Source organism: Oncorhynchus mykiss, chromosome 6, assembly GCF_013265735.2.
Source record: "Oncorhynchus mykiss isolate Arlee chromosome 6, USDA_OmykA_1.1, whole genome shotgun sequence".
Taxonomy (NCBI): Eukaryota; Metazoa; Chordata; class Actinopteri; order Salmoniformes; family Salmonidae; genus Oncorhynchus; species Oncorhynchus mykiss.
In genome coordinates, this window is record NC_048570.1 from 35,785,897 (window position 1) to 35,802,556 (window position 16,660).

At 43.4% G+C, this 16,660-nt stretch overlaps 1 protein-coding gene across 4 annotated transcripts in view; it reads left to right on the forward strand.

Annotated features, from left to right (window-relative positions):
- The first annotated feature begins 1,148 nt into the window (after positions 1-1,148).
- Positions 1,149-16,660, forward strand: part of gnb1l (guanine nucleotide binding protein (G protein), beta polypeptide 1-like) — a 28,825-nt gene continuing 13,313 nt past the window's right edge. Inside the window, exons 1-5 of one of the 4 annotated variants that reach the window (XM_036980003.1) lie at positions 1,156-1,302; positions 8,035-8,213; positions 14,441-14,638; positions 14,854-14,979; positions 16,437-16,599. In XM_036980003.1, coding sequence (XP_036835898.1) covers positions 14,529-14,638; positions 14,854-14,979; positions 16,437-16,599 — 399 coding nt within the window. In that variant the 5' untranslated portion in view covers positions 1,156-1,302; positions 8,035-8,213; positions 14,441-14,528. Of the gene's footprint in view, positions 1,303-8,034; positions 8,214-14,440; positions 14,639-14,853; positions 14,980-16,436; positions 16,600-16,660 lie in introns of all 4 variants that reach the window. The other 3 variants (XM_036980004.1, XM_036980002.1, XM_036980005.1) reach the window with 3 other exon arrangements.

A 16,660-nucleotide genomic window follows, 5' to 3' on the forward strand; every position in this document is an offset into this window, starting at 1 on the left:
GAAGGGTCATAATCCTGCCACCTCCATTAGCTGTAATTGATTTAACCACAGATGCCCCTCCTTCCTCCTCTCCCCTCCTCTTCATTCCCTCCATCGACTGTCTGCATTCTCTTCCTCCTCCCTCCCATCACATTAGCTACAGGTATATGAAGTGGTTCTTTCTCTCCCACTTCTTTTTGGTTTTTCAGCTGTGGTTGATGTAAAGTAATCATTCATGACCATGTGTGTGGCATATTTCCAAGCCCTCATAAAGACAATACGTCACACTGTACATGAATTCTTCTTCATGCCAAATTCTTCCTTGGTCCCTAACAATATTTTTGACCGAACACCTGTGATCTTGTATTCTTTATTGTTTCATTTAGGAGTGAGGGGGAATTGCTCAATGTAGCCATCTTCCAGCCTTAATCCATGGCCCCTAAAGAGGTTTAAAACACTCTGGTTACATCTAATCTTCTCGCTCAGACCCAGCCGAGCTTGAAACCTATTTTCTATGATAGGAATGGACAAATAAAGGTCTCTCCCAGCACACTCATGAAAGGACACTGTGTGCTCTGTGGATTAGGGGCTTGTTTTTTTCTCTTTCTCAATTACACTGAAAAATATATATTTTTTAAATATAGTCTCGTTTGCTCAGTATTATACCTTGCCAAAGGTTTTGCAGATTCTACTCGTCTATTTTCAAACCTCAGCTGTGCTCTCCAGAAACAGCATATTCTGTCTTTGACGGGACTCAGGATCTCTCAAGTCAAATCCAGGTTTCAGATTGAACATATTCAGAGAATATTTAGAATATTTATTTATTGCTAAATTGTCAGTGGTATTATTAGTAACCACCTTACAAGTTGAGTGGCTTTTATGGGGCTTCATATTTTCATATGCTATGACTGAATCTGATATATTTAATAAATGTGAAATTTGTATTATCCTTGGGCTATTCATATAGGCCTACACTCAGATTCAGACGTGTTAGGTTGTGCCATTAATTAATTGTAAACACAGCACACATCTGATATAATATATAATTCATTATATTATGTTATGTTATATTATATTATCATGATAATCTCTTTAGTATTGTATTTACTGTAGGCTAATCTTTAGAAATTCAAATTGTTTCATTTACACTACGAGAGAAAGGGGCACTCAGTTGGCGTTGGTACAGCCAAAAGCTCAATGGCCCAGCCTGTCAGCGCATGAACTGCAAAAAAAAATGCAGGCACTGGTAAGGACGACTGAAAAGAAGGGTCCTTCAAGTTCAACCGGGGCTTGTTTTGCATCGCTTCCCTACGCTTTGCTAAGGTACCTTCCTTGACACCTTTCAAATTACATGCACATTGATAATGTATCGTTTTTCCTATTGTTAGTATCACTGGTATTTGGACTCACGTTAAAGAGCTAGTGCTGTGTTTTTTTTGCAAATGTTGATAGCCTGTGGACTTAGATAGCTAATAAGCACACTGCATTGGAAAGCCTGTGCTAGCTAGGCTAACGTTAGCTGGGATAGAAGCTTCTAGCGAGTAGTTAAATAATAATATCTTAAACGTTGACAATACATACAATTGTAGTATAACTGCATCTGTATAGGTAAATCAAGCTAGATTGCGTTGTTTACAGCAAACTGTTAGATATGAATCCCTGCTAGATCCATGCTTCCTGTTCAACACCAAGGTTAGTAAGAGACTAACACCAACATTAGTAACAGACTATCAAGGAAGAATAGTGTCACACGGGTTGTTAAGCACACACTTTAAACATGTCAGGAGAATGTGTGATACAAGAGTGCAGATGAGAACAGTGATTAAATTGAGAGCCAAAAAAGTTGTCTAACTAGTTAGTCAATTTTATTGATTTGTTATGTCTTGGAGAGGGCACATCAGGTGGTTAGCCAGAGGAGTACAGCAGTGGTGTAGGCTGGTGATGAATAGCAGCCAATCCTCATGTCCCGCTATCCTGAAGTGTGCAGGTAAAACCCCAAGAGGAGGGAATTGATGATAATGCAAACAGATAAGACGGAGGTACCTGTTGCCTTAAGTCAGGACGATGCAGCGACAAAGTGCTCCATCAGTGCCTGCCTGCTTGATTGAGGCTTGTATGGTATTAGAGCCCCTTATCTACCATGGCCCCAGTTCAGCAGTCACGCCATTGACGGGAACAATGCCTCCTCTTCCCCCCCCATTGGCGCCATGAATGACAGTGGGCGTGGGTGCACTTGTGTCTGACTTTACCCTCTATCTAGGCTAGCTGCCGGTGTGCTGGGGTGTCAAGTTATTCCAGTCCAGATACCCTCCCCACCAGCCGATCAGTCACACAATAAAAGGGCGTGTGTCCCTTCCACTTCCTATGCTGTTGAATAAACTGGAGTTTTATAATGGACCCGGGTCTCCATTCAGCTCGTTGGTTTCCTCCTCGGGAGAATCTGATAGTATTGGCAGGGATGTGGGGAGGGTCGGAAGAAAGGCTGACTAATGGTTAAAGAGTCAAGGCAGCCTGGCCCCCAGTGAAGTGGAAATACCCTTGGAGGAAAAGGGAAACGCGAGATAAGACTTCCGAGGCGCAAATTGAAGATGTTGGAAGAACCGTCCACGTTTACTTTTTGTCAGCCAACAAGATGAGTAGGCCTAACGAACAGCAAAAGGACTGGCCTATATCAATCTACTATCCCCTATAGTACAAAAGTTGACCTATTTTATAATGCGAGAAATAAATATTCCAAACAGTACAGCTGTCCCCGACTAAAACAAATATTGGTCGACCGAGAATCGTCCTGTTCTTTCAACCAATTGATTGGTCGAAATGTTTAAACTTATTTTCCATGTATTTATTTAACATTTTATTTAACCAGGAAAAGCCCATTGAGACCCAGAGTCTCTTTTTCAAGGAAAGGCAGTAACAATCAATACATTACAGAATTAAAACATACAACAATACAACAACATGATCCAGCCTAAAAAAAAGCATTTACACTCCTCTGTAACAGAGTGTCCCCTCAATATTTTAAATGAATTCAGTGGCACTAACATATCTAGATGGAGCATGGATTGTAGATTATTCCATGTGTCTGGTGCACAAGAAGAGAAGGTAGTCTTGTCTAATACTGTGAATGTCCTGGGGACTTTAAGTAGCAACCACCTAGCAGACCGGGTATGGTAACTGCTGGTGGTGAAGTAGACCAGACTACAGAGGGAAAGAGTGAGTTCACCCAAAGGGGCTTTGTAGATGAACACATATAAATGTATCTTTCTGCGCATATAAAGTGAGGTCCAACCTACCATTTGGTACAATGTACAATGGTCGGTGAGTGGCTTGGCGTTTGTAATAAAGCGCAAGACAGTCACACCCTATGTGTTTGAATAAAATCAACTACATATGCACTGAGCCTGTCTGATGCTTTAAACACACTGTTTGATTCAATAATTATGACACACAATTGACTAAAGAAATAGCCCGATGGTCACACTGTTTACATTGTTTTTTACAGCCAATGTCTGTGTGACTGGCGCACATTGTCTCGCTCTCCTCCCTACTGCAGCAAAAAAGCACCACAGCAAGTGTTTATTGCGCTGTGTGTGCTGAAGCTGCCACATCATTTTATCCGTATATTTTATTACTTGTTTCAGACTGAACATTTCTGTTACCGAAATCCCTAATTTGTTTAGGAAAAACATCCCCTATTCCCTCGACCCTTGCTCTCTTTACTTGACCAATAGGGCCTGATCTATAGCCTATCATAATCACATCAATAAATTGGTTATAACAAACTCTGAACACAGTAACACATGACAGTAAAATAGATGAGGAGGATGTGAAAAATGTACTTGAAACGGGCAAATGTTTACTGGTTGCTCAGGAGGGAAAGGGGAAGTCAGATCTGTGGAATACATTGAGTTAGTTGTGGAAACTACTGGAGATCCAGATAAAGGAGGGTATAGGAGCAAGAGTTGCGAGAGGTATTGTGTGTCATGAAGTTGATGTCAGATTACAATATAAATTTTTCTGACCGTTTGGAACAGTGTAAACAACACTAAATAAATACATGTACCGGAGTGTCATTTCTAATGAGAGAAAAAAAGATATCTAAAGCCCTTATTACAGCAAAAAAACAGTTGCATGCGTTCGTGAATTGCCGTTTATTTATTGTTTAGGCTAATTATTCAAAGCTGAATGCTCCCTTTTTGATATTTATTTAAAAACTAAAATGATTGATTGCATTTCAAAGCATGAATGTCTTGTGATACACTAGGCCAGGGCTGCCCAACCCTCTTCCTGGAGATCTACTGTCCTCTGGGTTTTCTGTCCAACCCTAATTTAACATACCTGGTTCTACTTATTAGCTGCTCAACAAGAACTTAACTAGCTGAATCAGATATGCTAAATTAGGGTTGGATTGAGAACCTACAGCACAGTTGATCTCCAGGAAGAGGGTTGGGCAGCCCTGCACTACACTATATATTGAAATATAGGCCTAAGTAAGTTACGGTATTAAGACCAAACAGGATGCGCTCTTAGGCCTACAGTTCGATGGTGTTTATACAAGGCTGCTATACTAAACCTACTAATGATAATGACATTACTTATTATTATAATGATGATCATAATAATAGTAATTATAACAATAAGGAGATCAAGAAAAAGGAGTGTATAGGAGCGAGAGCCTCTTTTGAACAGTGTAAAGAACACTGAATAAATTATAAGCAATACCAGTCTATTATAACCAAATCAATTGTAAAGCCTTTACAGCATAGCAAAGATTTAAAAACAGCTGAATCTGTGAAATTGCTTTATCCAACATTTTGCCATTGCATGAGGCTTGGTGCTCGCAGAATCAGTAAGCTATTAAACACTCAAACAGGCAACAAAAGCTAAATCTGTCTCAATTCTGTAGATCAATATGGACTATTTATAAAGCCAGGCACATTTTAACAGTTAGGCTATTGATTATAGACCTAATTAAGTTTAGTTTCCTCTCTCCTCAATTTTCGTAGACAATTAGGCTAAGGCAAGGGCTGTTTCCTTGTCTCTGCTGCTACTGGCTCGTCCTCTGCTTTTCCTATGGTTCATTTTCATGCCAGCCAGTTAGGCTATACTCCTGTTGTAAAGAGAAGCAATGTGCGTAATATTAGGAAAGTTGAGAAACATATAGTAGGCCTAGCCTATAGAAAGCTGATGGGATCCTCCTCTTTTTATTAGCGGCCATCACTCTGTTTTCTCCCGCAATTACATAGCCTATAGAAATGTTGCACAACTTGAGCTCATGGGCTCTCATGAAGTGTTTGATTAGATTTTTCATATACATTTCTATTGATGTCAGAGGGATTTAAAGGGACAATAGTACCCGTTAGCAAGTTTGGTAGCCTACAAACGACCATCGGCAGCATCAGAGCTTGGAGAAGCCTAGTAACCGTAACCAAAAGGTAATGTGGAATTTGACTACAGTCATGACTCGTGACCACCGGTGAGGCGGTAATACAGTCACCGTAACAGCCCTAGATGTGGGGAGGGTCTCAGAAGATAGGCTGACTAATGGTTAGAGTCAATGCAGCCAGGCCCCAGTGAAGTGGAAGTGCCCACAGAGGAACAGCGAGAAAAGGGGGAAATGCAAGATAAGACTGTTCCAATAAAGAACAATGACTAATAGCTGAGGTATGATCTCACTAAAGGAGGCATTTCATAGTTGCCATGGAACCTACCGTAGTGTGTTTAGCCAAGTAGGTCAAACCTGTAGTAGAAATATTGTTAATTAAAATAACCTGTAAAAGCAGGCTATTCAGAATGTGTGTGTGTGTGAATGCTCTGCAAGGTGCTTGTCATTTTCATCATGCTTATCAAGGCTGAAATGTGATTATTATAATCAGACCCTGGCCCTGTTCTCTCTACATAATGGGTAGTGGGAGACTGGGTAGTATATTTTCCGTAACAGCCTCCCTGTGATCTGTATGTCCTGCTCGTATTTATGAATGGCATAATATGACAGGGGCAGCTCAGGTGGGTGGCTAACTATCATGTGAGAGGCAGCTACCGACTCCAAAGAGCCACTGAAGGAATGTGGTCTGGACAGCCGTTATTCCACAACTTTGAAGCCCCCCCTTCATATAAGCAGCAAGCTCTGCGGAGCAGGGGACACAGGTAGTGGCTGCGTTTGATCTGAAGGTCGCCAGCCCCTTGCCGGTGTTGAGCGATACCTGGCTGGAGGAGCTGGCTCTTATTTAATAACATGAAGGGGAAGCGGACTCTCTCATAATTAGGCCTAATTACCCCACAGGTGTTGACAGATGGGCCGAGAAGAGACACGCTGCCTTTATCCACGGACTTAGAGTCAGATTACCAGAGCTGTCTTATCTGTTACAGGGCCAGTAGGAGACTTACTCTTTCCCTCCCTGGCCTGGCTGCCTGGCTCTTCCCACTGGGACAGGCAGGCAGATCTGGTCCGGAGGAGCTCAGGTATATTAATCAGTCAATGTGATTTATTATTCCCTTCCTCCCTGTCCCACAAATTTAATTAACCCTTCTATAATTTCTTGCGGGTAGGCTATATGACAAATTCCCTGACTGACCCACTGGTTTTATGGTTATCTGTTGGTTCAATCATTTTTGAAATGTCGGGTATTTAGTTTTAACTTGGGGGGGGTTAAGACCTGTGGTTTGCCCAACAGTGATGATCCTCCACAATAGCGTGCGGCCTACTAGCCTAGTCTCCTATTTGCCTTCTATAGACCTACTGCTACAACGATCCATTCCTCCACACAAAAGGTGAGCATGCGAGGCGTGTGTGTCATATATTTTAGAACTCATTGTTTTGAATTATAATGACGCCTTGCTCAATTAGAATGTGTCTCTGTTTTTGTGTTTTGTCTGGCACTGTAGTCACACAGGGAAATGTTGTCTTTGTTCACTTTTTTCCCAAGCTCATTTCAGTTGAGAGGTGGCTACGGGTTAAGGCTTTACCATACATGTTAAATAACATCAACGCATCCACTTAATAGAAACACAACATCGCTATCAGCGAAGGTGATTGGAGATATGGACTATCCTGCTAGCATACAGGCACTGCTCTGCCTGTCCCGTCCTTTCCACCCGCCTCGCTCTGTTTGTTCCGCCCACCCGCTTCTGGTGTCTGGAGTTTTTCGCTTAAGTACAGTATTTGTCTTGATTTTACATCAGTTTTCATACAACATTTGGACTAGAATACCAATTACAGCTTTTTTTGCTTGGTTGCCGCCTCAGGTTAGCGTGAAACAATTGATGAGCCTCTCTGAATGGGTTTGAGTGACACCCTGTCACTGGACTGTTTATTTGTGTAGTTTCACTGCCTTCCACATGTTTGTATTGGGGTTTTTGGGTGACTTGCTAGCAACCAGCCACCATAACAGCTCCATTGTTGGGGCAATCACAGGCAGCGGCTCTGGAAATGCTGACGCCACTAAACAGAGGATGAGGACAGTGGACTGAGGAAGCAGTGGTGTGGTAGATGGGGTTGTTTCTATTTCCACCTTCACCATTCTATTGTGGGGGATGCAGGCTGGGTGGTGGGCGCACAACCTACTTCTGTGATATTTTCCCAACTGCAGTAGTTTCCTTGTCAATCATCCAAACCCCCCCCCCATGCACAGCCAGTGTGTTTGATTGACATGCAGGCGGTTGGTCAGGGGAGGAATGTTCTGAGGCCCAGGCAGTCAGTGTTTGTACAACGAAAGCACAGTGTGGTTCCAAACTAGTTGAGCCTCAGCCCAGCTCCAAGAGCTGTAGGCCTGCAGCAGTACAATAAGGGAAAGGTACCTTAATCCACCTGTTATCAGGGTGAGCCTCCCTGTCACATACAGAAACAGCACGACAATAGCTGGAATGGAATGGAATGGAATGTAGCCTGGCCTTCCCACCCATCCTTTCACAACCTCAGGCTTAACTAGTATATCTTCACAAACTTCTACGGTTGCCGTTTTGTTCAATTTCTTCATACCCTAATGTAGGTTACTACACTGGGTGTACAAAACATTAGGAACACCTTCCTAATGTTCTACCCCTTTTTGCCTTCAGAAGAGCCTCAATTCGTCGGGGCATGTGTCGAAAGGATGCTGGCCCATGTTGACTCCAATGCGTCACACAGTTGCCAAGTTGGGTGGATGTCCTTTGGGTGGCGGACCATTCTTGATACGCATGGGAAACTGTGGTGGTGAAAACCCAGCAGCGTTGCAGTTCTTGACACACTCAAACCGGTGAGCCTGGCACCTACTGCCATACTGCGTTCAAAGGCACTTAAATATTTTGTCTTGCCCATTCATCCTCTGAATGGCACACAAAGTATTCAAACCCCTTGACTTGTTTCACATTTTGTTACGTTACAGCCTTATTCTAAAATATATTTAAATAGTTTTTTCCCCTCATCAATCTACACTCATTTATATTTAAAAAAATAACTATCACATTTACTTATGTATTCAGACCCTTTACTCAGTATGTTGTTGAAGCGTCTTTGGCAGCGATCACAGCCTCTAGTCTTCTTGGGTATGACACTACAAGCTTGGCATACCTGTATTTGTGGAGTTTCTCCCATTCTTCTCTGCAGATCCTCTCAAGCTCTGTCAGGTTGGATGGGGTGCGTTGCTGCACAGCTATTTTCGGGTTCGGTCTCTGGCTGGGCCACTCAGGACAAGTCTCTGAATGTCCTTGAAACCACTCCTACGTTGTCCTGTTGGAAGTTGAACCTTCGCCCCAGTCTAAGGTCCTGAGCGCTCTGGAGCAGATTTCATCAAGAATCTCTCTGTACTTTGCCCCGTTCATCTTTCCATTGACTAGTCTCCCAGTCCCTGCCACTGAAAAACATCCCCACAGCATGATGCTGCCACCACCATGCTTCACCGTAGGGATGGTGCAAGGTTTCCTCCAAACGTAAGGCTTGGCATTCAGGTCAAAGAGTTCAATCTTGGTTCCATCAATCCAGAGAATCTTGTTTCTCAAGGTCTGAGAGTCCTTTAGGTGCCTTTTGGCAAACTCCAAGTGGGCTGTCATGTGCCTTTTACTGAGGAGTGGCTACTGTCTGGCCAATCTACCATAAAGGTCTGATTGATGGAGCGCTGCAGAGATGGTTGTCCTTCTGGAAGGTTCATCCATTTCCACAGAGGAACTCCTCTCCCTGAACAAGGCCCTTCTCCCCCGATTGCTCAGTTTGACTGGTCAGCCAGCTCTAGGAAGAGTCTTGGTGGTTCCAAACTTTTTTTTTTGGGGGGGGGGGCACTGTGTTCTTGGGACCTCCAATGCTACCCTTCCACAGATCATTGCCTTGACACAATCCTGTCTCTGAGCTCTACAGACAATTTCTTCGACCTCATGGCTTGGTTATTGCTCTGACATGCACTGTCAACTGTGAGACCTATATAGACAGGTGTGTGCCTTTCCAAATCATGTCCAATCAATTGAATTTACCACAGGTGGATTCCAATCAAGTTGTAGAAACATCTCAAGAATGATCAATGGAAACGGAATGCACCTGTGCTCCATTTCGAATCTCATAGCGAAGGGTCGAATACTTATGTAAAAAGGTATTTCTGTCTTCGCTTTGTCATTATGGGGTGTTGTGTGTAGATTGATTAGGGGAAAAAATATTTAATATATTTCACATTAAGGCTGTAACGTAACAAAATATGGAGAAAGAGAAGGGGTCTGAACTTTTCGAATACACTGTACACAATCCATGTCTCAATTGCCTCAAGGCTAGAAAATCATTCTTTAACCTGTCTCCTCCCTTTCATCTACACTGATTTTGAAGTGGATTTAACAAGTGACATAGCTTTCACCTGGTCAAGGGCTCATAGCTTTCACCTGGTCAAGGGCTCATAGCTTTCACCTGGTCAGTCTATGCAATGGAAAGAGCAGGTGTTCCTAATGTTTTGTACAGTCAGTGCTTTAGATTATTAGGTCGCTTGTGGTAAACCTATAATATGCTTACGATGTAGGCCTATGTCTCTGGTTTCTGGTTAGACTAGTCATTTATGATGATGCAGTGACCGATTCCAGAAGCTTTAGGGGATCCTCTTTCTCTCTGCTTGAGCGGTCAGACCCTGGGTGATAGTGTGATAGTGGTGGCTGGCTGGCTGAAGTGGTAATGGGATAGTGGTGTGGGACTGGGGATGACTGTGGTCTTTGTGATGGTTCGAGTTAGACGGTGGTGCAGGTGCCCTCTTCTTAATTAGGGAGGCTGTCCAGAGGTCTGTCTCTCTCAGCTTCACAGATTAACATGGACAATTGAACCAATAACCTTCTGAAATGAGCTTCTCCAAAATACCTGCGGCTCCAGTTTCAGCGTGTGCTGATGTGGAGGGCAAGGGTTAGCCTATAGGAGTAGGAGTGGGAGTGATTATAAACTAAGATTGCCGAAAAAGGAGTAATACAAAAGTCTTGAAACAAAATCGGCCTATTCTCACGTTTCTTACGGAGCGATTTCAGTGCCAACAGAGATTGGATTTGAATTCCATCATTTTTTACTTTGTATTAAGATAAGGAACTTGAATTTGTTTTTCGATGGTAATGCAATTGAATCATTGAATTCATTCATTTGAATTTATCGTTCACGATTTGAAACTGAATTGAATGAATTGCATTCAGCTTTAAATTTCCATTTCAATTTATATATTCAATATTTATATATTCAGTTTCAATATATATGCTATATATTGCATTCATTGTCCGTGTATCAAGTTTACAACCAATAATTTAAGTTTGTCAACGTTTCATATATTCAACTTCTCCGGTGCATTCAGATTCAGTTTTTAAATTCAGTTCTCTAAATTCAGATTCAAAAACAGACACAACATCCTGGTACTTTGCCAGCCAAGAAAGATATAGAATCAAACGCTCTCTGTTGTCAACAGTAGCCTCTAGCTTCAGAAACCACCAATGTGACATGTTGAATTGATTTCCTTCCTATGAATTTGGCTCTAGCGTTTTAACCGATTTGTCTATAAGCTAGTATGACCCCATTCCTGAAAGCTAAGACTCTCCCCTCTATGATGATCACAGGGACTAGCCTTTCCACTCCTTGTTTAATATGTGACTGACTGGTTTTGAACCAGGTCTCCTGCATTTTACAAGACTGTGTTAGCCCACTTAGCTAAAGCCCATGGGGAGGAGTTCAGGAAGCTGACACAAATCTTCAAGTCTCCAGCAATGTTAGGCCTTCTCATCAAAATTGCATGGTTCATCAAACCACCTCAGTTAGGTTTCATACCCCCTTTGACCTCACACTCAGAGATCACAGCACCAATATAACTGACTGGGTTTGAAATCAGGCCTCCTGCACAACAACAATTTCCGGGGGATCTGTGTACCACGTTTAATGAGAGTGCAGCAGAGGTGGTTTGGTGATCCATGCATGTGATGAGCAACCTTGCCTGAGACCTGAAGACGTGTTAGTTTGACTGATGGGGTTCTAACCATAGATGGAACTGTTTTTATATCTCAATGGTTCTAACCCAGGTCTCCTGTTCGCCAGACAATGCAACTTTGCAGGTCTCAGACAAGTTGCTCATCCACCCCCCTTTGACGACCTCCTTGAATAGACAAATCCTAGTCACAAGAACAATCCCTAGGCTTTAGCTCAGCAGGCTAACACAGTCTTTGTCTAGTCAATCACACCCTTATAATAACTTCCCTTGCTGGAGACTTGAAACTAACACGTCAAATGAATACGTCTTCAGGTTGCTCATCACATAAGCATGAATCACCAAGCTATGCTCTTTTAAGGAGTAACCTTGCTGTATCTTGAAGACTTGTATTAGTGCAGCAGGTGGAGATCTGTGAAAGTCACTCCTCGGCCTGAAGTGTCGCCCATTACGCAATTGAAGAAGGCCTTTTTTAATAGCACGATGTGTTGGAATGCTACAGGAGGGTGGCCAGGTGTCTTTTCGGGGCAGAAGTCCTGAGTTCGAGTCTCCGTATGAGCTGGATCATGGGGAAGCGGTACTCGCTAAGCAGGCAGCGTGACGTCCCTTACAATGGTGCCACTGGACTTGGATCTACAGTTGTGCTGAGCTCAACCACTTGGGTCACTGTGGAGTGAGTTTGGGAGGTGAATGTAGCAGATGGGGTTCTGTGAAACTTACTCATCAGCCTGAAGTGTCACCCCTTGGGCAATTTGAAGAAGGCCTTTCAATAGTGTGTTGGGTTGGAACACCTCAGGAGGGTGGTCACGTGTGTTTGTGAGGCAGACATCCCGAGTTCGAGTCTCGGGATGAGAGGAATCAGGGGGGGAAGCGGTAGGCTACTCGTTAAGAAAGCAGCTTGTTGTCCTTTACGTGAACCTCCTGAATGTTACAGGGTTATTGAACTATATTTTTATGGTGGCCAAATTAAGTTTAATACAAAATAAATATATATACACGCCATTCTAACGTCTCCTGCACGGCCTCTGAATATAATAAAGGTGAACAGAAGGCACGTCCATGTTCAAGAGTCTTCGCTTTCAGGAATGGGGTCATAATAGCTTATAGCCAAAATGGTTCAAACGCTAGAGACAAATTCATAGGAAGAAAATCTATTCAACCTGCCACATTGGCTTCAGAACCGCCAGCAGCTACTGTTTAACATACAGAGCATTTGATTCTGTTGAATCTGTTCTCTACCTTTCCTGTCTGGAAAAGTACCAGGATGTGGTTTTGAATCAGAATTTAATTGAATATATGAAGCTTTGCTAGAATTGAAATGATAAACTCAGGAAAAAAAGAAACGTCCCTTTTTCAGGACCCTGTCTTACAAAGATAATTAGTAAAAATCCAAATAACTTCACAGATCTTCACTGTAAGTCGCGGGTTTTGAGTCGCGGGTTTTGTCTCACCAGGGGTGATGGTCAAATTTGCGTTTATCATCGAAGGAATGAGCGATACACCGAGGCCTATAGTCTGGAACGGGATCGATTTTGGAGGTAGAGGGTCCGTCATGGTCTGGGGTGGTGTGTCACAGTGTCATCGGACTGAGCTTGTTGTCATTGCAGGCAATCTCAATGCTGTGCATTTCAGGGAAGACATCCTCCTCCCTCATGTGGTACCCTTCCTGCAGGCTCATCCTGACATGACCCTCCAGCATGACAATGCCACCAGCCATACTGCTCGTTCTGTGCATGATTTCCTGCAAGACCGGAATGTCAATGTTCTGCCATGGCCAGCGAAGAGCCCGGATGTCAATCCCGTTGAACACGTCTGGGACCTGTTGGATCGGAGGGTGAGGGCTAGGGCCATTCCCCCCAGAAATGTCCGGGAACTTGCAGGTGCCTTGGTGGAAAAGTGGGTAAACATCTCACAGCAAGAACTGGCAAATCTGGTGCAGTCCATGAGGAGGAGATGCACTGCTGTACTTAATACAGCTGGTGGCCACACCAGATACTGACTGTTACTTTTGATTTTGACCCACCCTCCTTTTGTTCAGGGACACATTATTCCATTTCTGTTATTTTTGTTCATACAAATATTTACACATGTTAAATTTGCTGAAAATAAACACAGTTGAGAGTGAGAGGACTTTTCTTTTTTTGAATTTAGTTTGTAAACTTGATACACAGACAATGAATGCAATATCTACCATATTAAAACTGAATATATTCATGTTGAAATTTGAATTTTAAAACTAAATGCAATGTTAATTCAATTCAGTTTCTAGTCCTGAACTACAAGTTCAATTTGAGTTCAATGATTCAGTTTGTGCATGACAAATTCAAAAAGGTTTAAATTCAAAATCCTGCTGCTGCCTTTTGAGAAGCGTATGTGGATCGAAACTCGAGGGAAAATCCTGACTCTGTGTTTGCAGTAATTAAGCTGTCAAGTGGTGGGATTTAGGACGTATTGAGTAAGATCAGCTCTTATCATGCAGGCCTAGAAGGACGAGGAAGAAATATCTCATCCACTTCTTCGCCTAATGCCCACAGGCCTTATTTATGTAGTGAATAGATAGTGTCTATTAGACATTCTCAAATGATTACCATAATGGAAGATGGCTGAGGATTTGAGGATGTATGAAATATAGTCCTTTTGACACTGTCCAAAACATTTGTTTTTATAGCAACAAATGAAGATGGATACTAAGGCTTGTTTTAGGCACGTTATTATTATCCCTCTAACTTGCACAAATTCCTTCTACAAGAGTCAATCTAATCAGCTCTGTCTGGAGAGTAGTATTCATTAATTCCCTTTTGTTAATGGCAAGGTCTTTCTCAATCATAGCTGACACCGTTGACATCAGCCCAGGCTTGCGTGTTAGCCAAACTCCATCTCACTATCGGATCTGGATTTGGATCTGCACTGATTGGGATAATTCACCTAAATGAAGTTAAAATTACACCCTCATTCCTTTCACTTATTATCAACCCCCTCAATTCCATTGTAATCAGAACAGGATTTACCCAACTCACTTCAAACAGTCTCCATTGTTTGGTTGACCTCTCTCCTTTTTAACACAGTTCAGTTGTGACTGCGGGATCTTGCTTGCGTTCCAGTGGATGAGATGACTGTGGTGGTGACCTCCAGAGCTTCGAGAGTGACCCAGTGATGGCTCGTCCTGCCCCTGCTCCCCTGTACACCCTGAGGGGGGCTGGATCCCCCCTTAATGCCTTGCACTTCGGCTGCTGTGAAGGGGACCCTCCCCTGCTCTTTTCTGGGTACGGGATCACGCCCCGTCTCCATAGAACAGCTGAGCTGCATTAGTAGCCAGACACGCAGCATTTGTCTTTTTTTAAACATGTCCTTGTTGAATGGTTGGGTATATGATTTGTTGTTTTTGAAAACGTCTCATACGTAACAACATGCTTTAGTTACATGCAGATGAATCTTTATGACGTAAGAATGATGAGGACTTGAATGTTGTGTTGTGTAGCTCAGGCCAGGGGTCAGTCCATGTGTGGAACCTGACCACCAGAAGAGCTGAGAGGGTTCTAGAAGGTCATTCTGGAGCCTCTGTCACCTGGCTCAACATGCTCCACCCCAGAGACACTCTCATCAGGTAATGACGAACTACCTTACTGACAATACCAGGCCTCAACTGCTCTTCAGTTTTTTTCTTACCATGCGCATTGTTTAGCTGTATGAAATTAGCCAGGTTCAATGTTAGCATGACACATGCTGAATTAAATGGTAAAAGGATTTGAAAATATAAACGCTTGGTATACACTCAGTGCTTGCTCTGTTGACATTGCAGCAAAAATGGCTTGTTTTTTTTTGTTGAGAAATCTTCATGACAGAACTGGAATTTCAAATTAACATGAAAAGCGTATACCATCAGAGACTCTGGGTTCGCGCCCAGGCTCTGTCGTAACCGGCCCCGACCGGGAGGTCCGTGGGGCGACGCACAATTGGCCTAGCGTCGTCCGGGTTAGGGAGGGCTTGGCCGGTAGGGTTGTCCTTGTCTCATCGTGCACCAGCAACTCCTGTGGCGGGCCGAGCGCAGTGCGCGCTAACCAAGGTTGCCAGGTGCACGGTGTTTCCTCCGACACATTGGTGCGGCTCGCTTCCGGGTTGGATGCGCGCTGTGTTAAGAAGCAGTGCGGCTTGGTTGGGTTGTGTATCGGAGGACGCATGACTTTCAACCTTCGTCTCTCCCGAGCCTGTACGGGAGTTGTAGCGATAAGACAAGATAGTAGCTACTAAAAACAATTGGATACCACGAAATTGGGGAGAAAAAGGGGTAAAATTAAACAAAAAAAACTAAAAAATAATAATATATGAAAATACTACATGTCACTTGTCAAAATTGATATTCATCTTACCTCTTGTTTTATGTCCTGCGGATTCGAAAAGATGACGAGTGAGCCTGTCAGGTAGCCTTAATCCTTGCACAGATTCCAGCCTGGTTTACAAGGTGCAATTGTCCAGATTTCCTATTGCTTTTTTTCCTGTGGTCTCCATTGATTTAGTCACCTGAATCCTGGCCAACCTACTAGGGTAAAAACTCCAATAACCTTTTGAACGGATTATGATAGAGACATGAGGTTGGACCATTGATTTTCTTATCAACTAGATTCAGCCATGGGCCGATTTATAATATTTTTTTCTTGAGCAGATTGTCGGGGGGGGGGGGGGGGGGGGAGCATAATTACAAATAATTTGTAGACTGCAAATGAAGTGCAAGAAGCCAAAAATGGAAATAATGTTTGACTAAAACATAATAATTTCAAGCCTTGCTTACCCGTGTGTCTTTCTAATTATGTGTGGGAATAGAACAGATTTCTGAAATAAAAATCACTTGGAGCTGATATCCTGGTGTTGAAGTATTTTTGTCCAAAAATGCTCCAAAGAATTGGGGGGCCAAATAAAAGCAGCAGCGGGAAGAGTTCGGCCTGCTGGCTGCCCGTTGGGGAACCCTTGCCCATACATTTGTAGCCTCACTGCGGGTGCCATGTTAACTGCAGTCTTTTCTGTAATATGTTAGTGTGTGATTATGATCCATGTACTGTCGGTCAGTCAGGGGCGCGACATGCGTGTGTGCTTGTGGGACCTGGCAGAGGGGCGCGGTGATGTCACGGACGCCCTGTGGACCGGCAGTGTGGGGTTCTGTCGCTGTTCCCTGCTAGAGACTGGCCCTGGGAGATGGCTACTGGCCCACGCTGGAGAAGCCATGGAGGAGGTGAGAGAGGGAGGGAGGGGCGGGGCTGAGGGATGATGAGAGGGGGGGGGGGGGGGATTTT